Source organism: Nannospalax galili, unplaced genomic scaffold, assembly GCF_000622305.1.
Source record: "Nannospalax galili isolate Female #2095 unplaced genomic scaffold, S.galili_v1.0 scaffold680, whole genome shotgun sequence".
NCBI classification, from domain to species: Eukaryota; Metazoa; Chordata; class Mammalia; order Rodentia; family Spalacidae; genus Nannospalax; species Nannospalax galili.
In genome coordinates this window covers 3719492-3731195 of record NW_008348218.1, presented here as the reverse complement: position 1 = coordinate 3731195, position 11704 = coordinate 3719492, and the positions used below count along the sequence as shown (strand labels likewise).

Below are 11704 nucleotides of genomic sequence, written 5' to 3'. Positions count from 1 at the left end.
CAATCAACATGTGAAAAGTTCAATTTCTGTTGAAAATTCTTTGATTGTTACTTAGAGATTCTATGATACTTTTTTTCCTTAATGCTTCATACTCATATTGGTCATTCTGTTGATAATATTATATCTGTTATTATATTGTTCTTATTGATTAATTGTGCTGACTTAAAAATTCTGTAGACAGACCTCTTTTCAAGTACAAAACCTCGGGAAGAACAGAAAAGTCAGGAAATGGAAAATGACAAATGCTCACTCTCAAAGTCTGTGGCCGTCACATACTCTTTATTCCAGGAGAAGAAGCTGACCTTAGTAAGTGTTCCTCTCAGATTACAGAGAAGATCTTTTCAGTGTACTTGTGCTTGTGTTTTATCCGTTTTTCAATTTAAAGCTGTGACTTGGGGTCAGCTACTCTTATCACACAGCAGGTCATTTTATCTTTAATTTTATAACACAATGACATTTTCTTTTTCTCTTAAGCCTATCTCTGTCAAGTAGCAACAGCAAGAATAGTTTGACCATGATTATCTTAACAGAGACAGTATCACAGTTAGGGATGAACACATTTGTAGCTCAGAGATGGTGCAGCAACAACATTTTTTCAAATGGGACTAACAGTTAAAAAACTATTAGCATATGCATTGTTAAGAAACACAACAATAAAACATACCAAATAATACCAAAGACATAAATGAAGTTTTATCATTCTTTACATCATTAACCTCAAAATATGTGACACTTGATATTATGGAATGGATCTCATTTTTAGTCTGCTGGGCCTTCAGTGTAGAGCATTTGCCTAGCATGTGTGAAGTCCTTGGTTCTGTCCAGCACTGCAACAGAAAAAATCAGTAAGTTAAAGAAAAAGCAAAATGCAAAGCAGTGTAAAAGCAAACATGTATAAATATGTATGTGTTTATGTATGATGCTATTAATATGTGTGGCATGTGTGTGCTATTTCTGGAAAGTTATTCAAAGATCTGAAAATAACTTTATAAACCTACTCTTCACTCTGTATCTTTTCTTTTTAAAATCTGTGTTGGATACTGTTTTTAGAAAATCTTTATTACTGTGAAAAATGGTCATGTTAATATTTCCTCATTATTCTAACACAAATCTTTAAGGCTATTGCATTTTTTACTACACAAGGTGGAGAGTATATCAATAGAATAGGAGCACTGTGAAACCTCAGCTATGTTTACTTACTTGGAATCTCTGTCCTCTTTGACATTAAATTGATTTGGAGCAGGTTATATGGTCCAGGGCCTGCTTTTCCTATTCACCGTGCCCTGTCCACTATACATCATGACACACTTTTTAGCCTAACGTCCAGTGTAAACAAGAATAAATGGTCCATAGCCTATCCTGCTTAGCAGATGTCTAGATAGTCAAGTTATTCAGTTACAAATAGAAAGCCATTACCCCCAAACCAAATAATTCCATTATGCTGTTTTTGAGGTAAAACATGGTACATAGGAATTTAAGTTGAATCTTAACAAAAATGTACGTGTACATGTTGAACACACACATACACACACACACACACACACACACACACATACATACACACACACACATGATTTGCCCACATGTGTATGGTCACTGAATATGGTTAACAAGGAAGTTTGGAATAGACTCAATTTTCTGAATGAAATGCATTTTAATGTTTAACAATAATGTTAGGTTCTTTGGTATTATCAGTGGTGTTTGCTAGTATAACGTGATTGTTAGTTTTCTGTTTCTCCCTGGAGTCCAAGAGGGTCCTGCTAGTTAACCACAAAATTAAGCATGACTGAGGACTAATTAATGACGAGCAGTAATACAATTAGTTTGAAGTAATTTGATGCCTAGTATCAAGTAACCCCGATATTATGTACACATAGTGCATACTTTTTAGTGGAAAGGGGTAGAGATTTAATGAGAGTAATTTAATACCTACTTTTGAAGGATTAAATTATTGCCCTAATGGTCTACTCTTTGAAAGTATCCTCAGTCACACAAACACTATCTAAAGTCATACTTTCCAAATACAGTGAATGAGAATATTATGAATATTATGACTGAATGGTTATGCTTTTTGTTTAAAAGAATGTTTTTACCTAATGCATGTGGTAAATGTATTTAAGTAACATCTGTTTAAAAAGCTTCATAAAATGCTTAGCATAATTCATCTTAAGTTCAACAGCAGGGTATAGGTGAGCATCCTTGTTAGATGCAGTTAGGTTTATTAAAGTCCTCTCAGGACGTTATGAAGAGTGCTTCTGGAGGCTTACATTCTCAGTAAGCTTTTAGGGTTTGTCTTCTTGGAAATTCCTGTAATGTAAACACCGTGCATTGTTTCAAGGGTATTAGACTAGTTTTCTGTATTTTCAGAAGATTGTGGCATCTTTAAGACTTACCGTAGAATGACTTAACTCTGCTAATGATAGTTTTTCAAAGTAAACAGAGAAGGAAAGGATGAAGATTGAGTTTTTGGCTAAACTTGGGTGGTTTTGTTGTAATTACTGTGCAGAGTAGAATCTAGTGAATCTATAGTAATTTCAAAGAAATATTTAAAATGAAATTTTAAGTGAAGGTTTATTTCAGTGCTTATTTCTCAGTGAACATTCACTACATAAAGGTGTCAGTGTTTTCTTTCTGTAAAGTGCAGTGGGAAGTTTTAAGAACTCATTTGTTCTTTTGCTGTTTTTTCTGTAGCAAAACGTAGCTGAGAATAGGATTCTGCCTCTCACAGCCGTTGGCATGCACTTGGCCCAAGCAGTGAAAGCTGGCTATCCCCTGGATTTGGAGCGAGCTGGCCTGACCCCAGAGGTTCAGAAGATTATTGCTGATGTTATCCGAAACCCTCCCATCAACTCAGGTGATGAACACAGCTCTTCTCTTGACTTAATGACTTGAGTCAAGCCAGATGAAATAAACAGCAGCTTGCTCATATTCTTCCTAGACATTGACTCTTTGTGCTACTGTTTCTTACTGTTTTAGAAAAACATTCTTTCCTCCGATTATCACTCAGCAGAAAGTATACTGAGAAATTCTCCTTTTCACATAACTTTTCCTACCCATTCCCAAACTGGGCACTTTGACCTTTTTAGAATTTCTGCTTCATCACTTAAAAACCAAATTTTTCTCCTTAGTCATCTCCAGAAGCTTATTGAGTCCTTGTGTTTCCCTAAGCCTCTGATTCTCTGCCATTGGTTTCTCTCTCTAACTAGCACAGTCGGACTCCCAAGCTCTGCTGTCCTTGTAGAAGAGCTGCTTCTTGTCCCACTGAAGAGCCTCAGCTGCACTCATGGAGTTCAAGCCCCTTGCTTGCTCCTTCTGTTTAAGAAACAATGCACTTTTACTGAAGTAAAGTTGAGGGTACATTAGAGCTTATTGGCATGTTATAACAATAAATCGATTTTTAAAATTCTGTTAGGAGAAAGCAGTGGTCATATAGAAAGCCTTATCTCTGTGAAGTCTCACTTTTTATTATTTTAAATTCTTTCTCCCAAGTGGAAAACAACTAGTGTGCCCCCCAAGAATTTGGAATAAGAGAAATAAGATCACTCTCTGAAAGCCCAGTCAGTATTATTCTTAATTGATCAAAGCAAAACCAAGTCACTTTAAAAGACAGCATTTATTTCTAGGCTTGTGTAAGACTTGACTGTAAGCCTAAAGAGCAAACACCCCATCCTGTTCATTGACTGACAGTGAAAGCACAGGAGAAAGGGGTACAGGTGAGTTTGGCTGCTGCTCATTTACTATCCAGGGGTGAGGAGTGGTGGCCAGTGAGATGTCAACTGCCTGAGGGTTTGACATGTCAAGACTGTATTCGAGGAGGACTCTTAACAAGTAATTCTGCTTCTGTATCACTTCCTAGATTTCTGGTTATAATTTGATTTTCCATATATTTATCTATAGGGAAAGCATAATCCAGTCATAGTTTGAGAATCTGGTTATACTTGTTCATGAGTCTGCTTTCATAATTATACATTGATGAATTGGTATTTTCATGAACTTGTTCAGTGTGGATCTGCTAAGGTTCATTTAGGCTTCTAAATTTGAAAACCTGAGGGCCAAATCTTGGACTTTGTGGTAAGATATCCCAAGAAACTCAGTTGTGAGTCGTCTTATGAGAAAACCAGCAGTTTTTCTATCAGTGTCCATCTGTCATAAATTAAGACCCTTGAGGAAGCTGTCATTTCCTTTGCATGATTAGACTGCGGTTGTATAAAGCTGTCTTTCTGAAATCCAAGATTTTGCAGTTTTATAGAAAGCTAAAGACTCTGGAATTATTTTTTTCCTTTATAAATGAATTGTTTTTAGGGCTAAAAAAATATATATGTGTATATATATCTTTTGATAAGATGCTTAGTAGAAGATAATATTGTGCAGCATTTCCTTAAAAAATGGTTTGTAGTCATGTTTGCTGCAGATTGGTTACCTTCTGACAGATGGGGTTGGCCTGGATAAGTAGGAGCAAAGGCCCTGGAAGTAGACACACCTGTGCAAAATCTTAGCACTACCGTTTCCTCATTTGTGACCATTATCACACTGCTCAGTATTCCCGAGTCTAAGTCTCTTCATCCATGTAACAGAGATGAATACTACTGTGTCTCTTATACAGCTGTAAGAAGTAGCTTAGATATGCAGCAAGCCTTAGTACATGGTAAATGATAGATGGTGGCATTGGTTAAGGATGCTGATGGTTGGGGAAGTAGATACAAGATTGAAGAGCATCTTGGAAATACCTTCTTTTTCTTTCAATATATATGTTTTATTGAATTTTTGTGTGTATCATATAATACATCTTGATCATATTTAGACCTCATCCCCTATCTACACCCCTCATCACCTCCTCCACCCAGTTTCATGCATTCTTTCATATATGTTAAGGCCTTTTGAGTCAGGTTTCTGTCCCCAGACGTTCCTCAGTGTGAATTCATCCACTGGAGCCTGGTCAGCCTATGTAGAGTCACCTCCCTTAAATTAAATGTCATCACTTTTATACTCCATACTTTTTGATAGTTAATTAAGAATATATGAAGTTAATAAGTATTCAAGAAGGAACATGGTTTCCCAGAAGTCATCTAGTTAATAAGCATTTGAAGGAACTGATGGGTTTTTATTATTCTATATATTGTTGACATAATTCTCTGTTAGGGGGCTGGAGAGCTGGCTCAGTAGTTTAGAGCACTGGCAGCTCTTGCAGAAGACCTGGGTTCAATTCACAGCACCCACAATCTGGCTAACAACCATCCATAACTCCAGTTCCAGGAGATCCAACGCCCTCTTCTGACCTCTGTGGGCATTGCACAGCAGGGGTGCAATTACATACATACACATAAAATAAAAACATAAAATATCAAAAAAGAATTATCTGTTAGAATCTTGTAAATATAAATTGCTTCAATTTTAAGAGTAAGTTTAAAAAAAATTAAACCAGTAAATAAATTTATCTTTTAATTGTGTGTGCTTGCTTGTGCACACATGCATATGACTGCAGGTACCAGCAGAGTCCAGAAGAGGGAGTCAGACCTACTAGAGCTGGAGTTACAGCAGTTGTGAGCCACCTGATGTAGGTTCTGGGAACCCAACTCGAGTCCTCTGTTAGGACAGTATGCAGTTTTTAAACTGCTAAGCTACCTTTTCAGCCCTAAGATTAACTATTTTTAAGAAAAATTAATTTGTTCTTTTTGTTGTTTTGGTCTTTTTGAGACAGGGTCTCCCTGTAGCCCCAGCTGGCGTGGAACTCACTATATAGACCAGGCTGGCCTGGAAATCAGAGATCCTCCTGCCTCTGCCTCCCAAGTGCTGGGATTAAAGGCATGGGCTACCACGCCTGACTAGAAAAATTGATTTGTAATAGATATTTGGAAATTGAAGCACAACTTCCTTTAAAACAGTTCTGTGAATGGTTGTTCTGATTCTTGGGGCAGCCTAAAAAAGACAGCTTAAAAAATAATGTGTGCAGTGCCCTTAGTCCTGACCTGTGCTGGAGCTAAGGATTCAGTAGAGTCACGTGGGGCCTGTGCTTTACCCCATTTCCCTTAGGGCCATCAGCATTTGTAAGATGAAATTTTCTCTACCAACTTTCTTCCACAGTACCTCACCCTTTTCAGCTTCTGCTTTTCTAAAATATTCTGCATAATTTGTGATTTGCTTTTCTTATCTTTAACAGATATGTATAAAGTGAAACTAATTAGAATGTTAGTTCCTGAAAACATAGACACATACCTTATCCACATGGCAATTGAGTGCTTTGAAAGTGATCCTGACAGCCGAAGCCAGCCATCTTGTGGTTCCAACAGGAAGAGATATTTCTCCAGCTCTGAAGAAAGCTGTTCGAGTGCCAAGAGAAACAAGGAAGTAGTGGTCACTGATAACAAGGTATTAATTATACATAGAATTTTTATGCATTTTTTGGTTCAGTTTACATGTTCATACTAGAATGGTGCAGTTTTGAACCGTTGTAAATTCTGATATAAGGTATATCTTATATCAGATATAAGATATCTCTGTGTTTTGTATTTCCTTTGCTTTTCAGAATATGTTCTGGGAAAAGCTATTTTTTAAAAGACACTGAAGGGAGATTATAGTCAATCTATATAGTTTATTGTATAGAATGTCAGCTTAAATTTTACCTGTGTTGGCTCTATAGGCTGGAGAAGTCCACCTTCTTTCGTAGATGGAGTTAATAGAGTTCAGCATTGGCAGTGTGTAAGGTTAATGAAAATGAAAACAATTTTGATCTAAACTCTAAACTTCTCCCATTAGTTTGGCATTCCTCCTGCTGTTACAAGATCTGTACTCCACATAGTGATGGTTAATGGTTCTGAGTATATCATACTGTGTCTTTTGCATAATTAGAACAAGTACACAGTGATATTTTAGATGATATACAGTATTAAAATCAAGTGCTTTAAAATTACTGCTTGATGTATTATATGAGAAATTTGATAGTAATCAGAGACTCTGACGTAACTGCTAAGTACAAATTTGAAAGTCTGACCTTCAATACTTTCTACGTCTAAAATTACATGATTTTAAGATAATAACTCCTGAACTTTTAATAATTCACTAAAAATTATTTTGGCTCTTACAGGGTAAATTTGGTGTGGTGATAGGCAGGTGTTAGCATTTATATTAGAAATAAAAATCTCCATTTGCTACATAGTACTACAGTACTCTTTATGGGCTTTCTAACACTGAGCTCTTACTTTCTCAGTAATTTAAAATTTTACTTATTTAGTCTTTTATTTCTGAGTGTTTTGCCTGCATGTATATAAATACACCACATGTGTGTGCTGCCCATGGAGGCCAGAAGAGGGCATAGGATCCTTTGGAGTTACTGATGGTTGTTAGCCACTATGCAGGTGCTGGGAACAGAACCTGGGTCCTCTGCAGGAGCAACCAGTGCTCTTAACCATTGAGCCATTGCTCTTGCCCCCTCTTCTAACAGTTTAAAATAAAGGGAATTGGTCTTATTTTTTTAGTTGAAGTGATCTTTTAAAATTCTATACTTCTATAGGTTTGTGAACTTTTGTGTTTTAGATAACGTAATGTGTTGTAATTATTTGGAAAGGTTTACATTTTTATAATTAATTATAAAAGCAATATTAACCCAAATGTATTTTATGTAGCATTAGTGAAATGTAGCTTCTGTGCTCACCTTTCTGTTTCTGTAGTTTATACTGAGCAGCACCTAAGACCCTCTTGTTTTTCCCACTAAGAAAAGATGTCATGTCCTATTTATTACCAGCCTAGTGTCTGAAATGTGAGCGTCTTTCTTTTTGCCACTCATTTCATGTGGAATTAGTTTTCCTACACTTCCAAAAGAAGGCGTGATGCAGGATGGCTTTCCTAACTTAATAGAACTGCATAGAATGCTCTTTGTGTAATATTCAAAATATGGAGAACTTGGTTCATGAGTTGCACCCCCCCCCCCGTTTTTGTTGGGTTTTCTTTTCTGATTGTCTCTGTTGCACCTGCCCTGCTGGCTTTAGCTCAACCCTGGCAGTTTCTCCTGAGTAGAGGCCCGCAGAGTGCCTGGAGCTAGTTAACTGCCCTTCCTGCTTCAGATGCTCACCGGGCTCCTCAGGTTCTCCTGTCGGCAGACACCGCAGTGCGTGCCGCGCTGCTCTCACCCACACAGGCTTCTTACCATGCAGGTCTTAAGGGCTTTTGGAGGTCTATCTCTACATGGGTGTAGATTGGGTTTCCTGAGGCTTCTTTTAAACTCAGCCTCACTGTAAACGTAAAAGATGGGGTTTGTGTTTTTATCTAGTTCTGTTTTATTGCTGGGATTCGGAAACAAGAAACCAGTTTCCACCGCCATCTTCCCAGTCCGTTCTCCAGACAGTATTTCCTGCGCTGCCACTGCCCGTTATTATAAATTAAAATAGACCATGTTGTTTACAAATTATTTAAAGAAACTCATAAAAATACTTTTTGGCTAATTATTTTTAGTCAGTGTTGTTAAACTACTTTAGAATAAGAATTTTCTTTTAAGCTTTTCTAGGCATAGATTTGGAAGAGGGGTACTAAGAAAACTGCCTGCTGTAACTACCTTGTATAACTTTACAGGCTGATGGAACACATCCTGATAGTTTTTCACTGAAGGACAAAGGCTGCAGAGATTCACTCAGTTCCTGGAATCAGCCACCGGATGATCCAGACATGGAAGATTTATTTTCAGATTCTAATCCACAGGTAAAATTGATTATGAGTAATTTTTCATGATAAATACATTAGGCTTGATAGCTAACATTTACATTTTTCTTAGATATGAAAGTAAATGTTCATATAACTTGATTCTTCATTTGCTTCCGTGTGTGCATATATAATCATCAAATGAACTAATCCTATCTTACTTGATGATGGCGGCAGCTTGGTAGTAGAATTTGGATTATTAAAAATAGGTAAATAGCCCCATAAATGTTTATTATAATTGTTGGAATTTTAGTGTTCTACTGATGAAGGAAACAGATGCTAGAAGGCACTGTTTCTGTTACATGGCTTAGACCTCATAATTAAGGTCTCTTTCGGTCCTATTGCATGTAAGCATTTCCTCCATTTTCTCACTGAAGTGTGATTATAATTGCTGGATAAATACTGACAACAGTAGTCTATAGAAATATTGTGGAAAATAAGACTTCAGATGATGGTAGCTATAAATTAATGAATGTAAAAGTAAGTCAAGATTTTATTTTTCTTTGTGTGCGTGTGCATGTGTATGCATATGTGCTCATGTGTGCACATGCAGGTCGAGGCTTGAGGTTGATATCAGAAATCTTCCTCCATGGCTCTTCCACCGTATTCTCTGAGGCAGGCTTTCTCAGTCAAACCCAGAGCTTTCCAGTACAGCCAGTCTAGCTAGCCTGCTTCTTCTGGCCATCCTGTGTCTTCTCCTTCCCAGGCTGGAATTACAGGTGGGTCACCATGGGCACCCAGTATTTGTGTACAGTCTGAGGATCTGAACTCCAGTTCTCTGGCTTCCTCTTCAAGCACTGTAACCAGTGAGCAATCACCCCAGCACCCAAGGATTTAAAAATATATAAATTGCCTATATTCTCAATAAACTCCAGATAATCCAGTGTTATATACTATCAGTGCCACTTTCTTTGTGAGGAAAGTGAGGGTCAAATTTCATACATAAAGTTGTACAATTAGCAAGTGACTCATTTAGAATTCAAAACTAGTTCTTTCTGTTTTATTCTATGGTATTTGTCTACGATAAGACAACAGTTTTTCCTTTGTTCTGTTTGGCTTTATTACAATTTCAAGTTCAATAATTTTCTCTCCCCTAGGTGCACTCAGGAGTTCAAACTCTCAATTGTAGCCATTTTCAGTTGTTTATGGCTCCAAGGGGTTTTGATATCAGGTTTTTTGGGGAAGAGTAAATATTTCCAGGTCTCCCTGCCTCACCCCCTGATTTAGTGTTGGGGATTGAACCAAGCGTACCGCCCAGCGCTGGGCCTACTTTTTTACTACCAGAGTTCCTTTTATTGTTCCTCTTTCTATCCCCAAAACTTGTTTCATCCTCGTCAAGCATTACAGTATCTTTCTTTTACATAAATCTGACCTATTCTGGTTTTCTCATCTGTGATTTGAAATAGGCACCCAGGAGCAAAGTTGCTGTCCTAGCTAGTTCTTCCCTTCAGCTTTTACAGAAGTGTTGGCCTTTTTTTAACACTTTGGATTTCTTTACTTGAGCTAGAACAGGTAACAGCTTTTATCTTTACATTTTTTTCAACACTTAATATAAAATTTCAGTATGCAAGTTCCATCTCCTGAATATTTTGAAATGCTTTTTAAACATAGAAAACAGAATAAAAATAGTAATTGATTTTTTTGAAAATGTATAAAGTTACCAGTCTTGAAATGGTACAAGTTGCACCATTGTTATACAGCATGACAGTCACATTTAACTTAGACAAGGTCTGTGATAAATAGATTAGCTTGGCTAGATTCTTCGTATCCTGATCTCTGTGGAGCTACTCTACTGTTCGTGTTGGCTCCACACTCATTTGTGCTACTGTAGGCTTACAGAACACTTACCTGCTTGAAGTTATGTTTGTTTCTTTGTTTTTATGTGCAGATGGGGTAGTATAAAGCGTTACTTCTGTGTTCTTTGTATTTTTTTTTTCAGGGACTATAAACACAGTTCTGAGTCTTTGAGGTGAATGGGACCCTAAAATTATATGCCCAGTGTTGTGTACATTGGCCTTTTTGCTGGGAAGAGGCTCTCTGGTTGTGGGAAAATTCTCAAAGAAATCTATGGGCTAAAGCTTTTAAAAATTTATTCAGTGAACTTTTTTGGCACAATCTTTATTTTTACCCTCCCTCCCTCCCTTCCTCCCTTCCTCCCTCTCTCTGTATGTATGTGTGCAGGCACCTACATGCCACGGTGCATGTTTGGGAGTAGGAGGATGATATTTGGGTGTTCTGGGGATCTGAACTCACGTCCTCATGCTTGTGTGACATGTGCTTTGTCTACTGATCCCTCTCCCCAAACCTCATTGGGCTTTTACGCCCATTGTTGCCGGGCTGCTGTACAGTGGTTTAGCCACTCTGCTTGCCTTCCTACCACAATAGATGTTAGCAGGTGTTTGGTTTTTCATATGCTCAATGTAATTTCCTTTGAGCTTTCTCAGAACATTAAATTCACCATCTTTTAATTTTTCTAATTTTTTCTTGAACTCTAAGCTATATCCTCAGCCCTTTAAATGTACCACTTTTGTTGACCCAAAATAACCTTGTCATACTACTTAGATCTGAAATAATGCCCAATTTTTTATGTAACAAATGAGTGTCTGAACTTGAGTATCTTAACCAACTGTGACTAGTAATAATCTGGTATATAGAGATTAGAAACACATGTGCAAACATCTTAATGTCAATTGCATTAAAAATGAAGTTTTCTGCATGAAACTGTATTTTAATAATGAAATGGAGATCTTTTTTAAAGGTTAAAACCTCATTTAATTTTATGTCTTACAGGGTATATACTGAGTACAATACTGTATAACTGTATTAATTCAACTATAAGCCTAAAAATTTACAGCCAATTTTCAAAGAGATGCATCTTAGCTCAGGAAATTGTTATTGAATATGTCAATGCTGTTGTAATAAACTGTTTCTTCTAAGTATGTGGTTATTAAATAAATAAAAAATGTATTATAGTTGAGGAGGAAGCATGGAAATTTACGTCATTAATTAGTAGAGT

At 37.0% G+C, this 11704-nt stretch overlaps 1 protein-coding gene across 5 annotated transcripts in view; it reads left to right on the top strand.

The window, feature by feature from the left end:
- Wrn (WRN RecQ like helicase) overlaps window positions 1–11704 on the top strand; it is a 135191-nt gene that overhangs the window by 121282 nt on the left and 2205 nt on the right. For 4 of the 5 annotated variants that reach the window (XM_029569246.1, XM_029569247.1, XM_029569245.1 and 1 more), the window contains exons 31-34: window positions 178–306; window positions 2692–2854; window positions 6158–6366; window positions 8563–8688. In XM_029569246.1, the coding sequence (XP_029425106.1) occupies window positions 178–306; window positions 2692–2854; window positions 6158–6366; window positions 8563–8688 (627 nt within the window). Of the gene's footprint in view, window positions 1–177; window positions 307–2691; window positions 2855–6157; window positions 6367–8562; window positions 8689–9241; window positions 11374–11704 lie in introns of those variants that run through there. The other variant, XM_029569248.1, reaches the window with a different exon arrangement.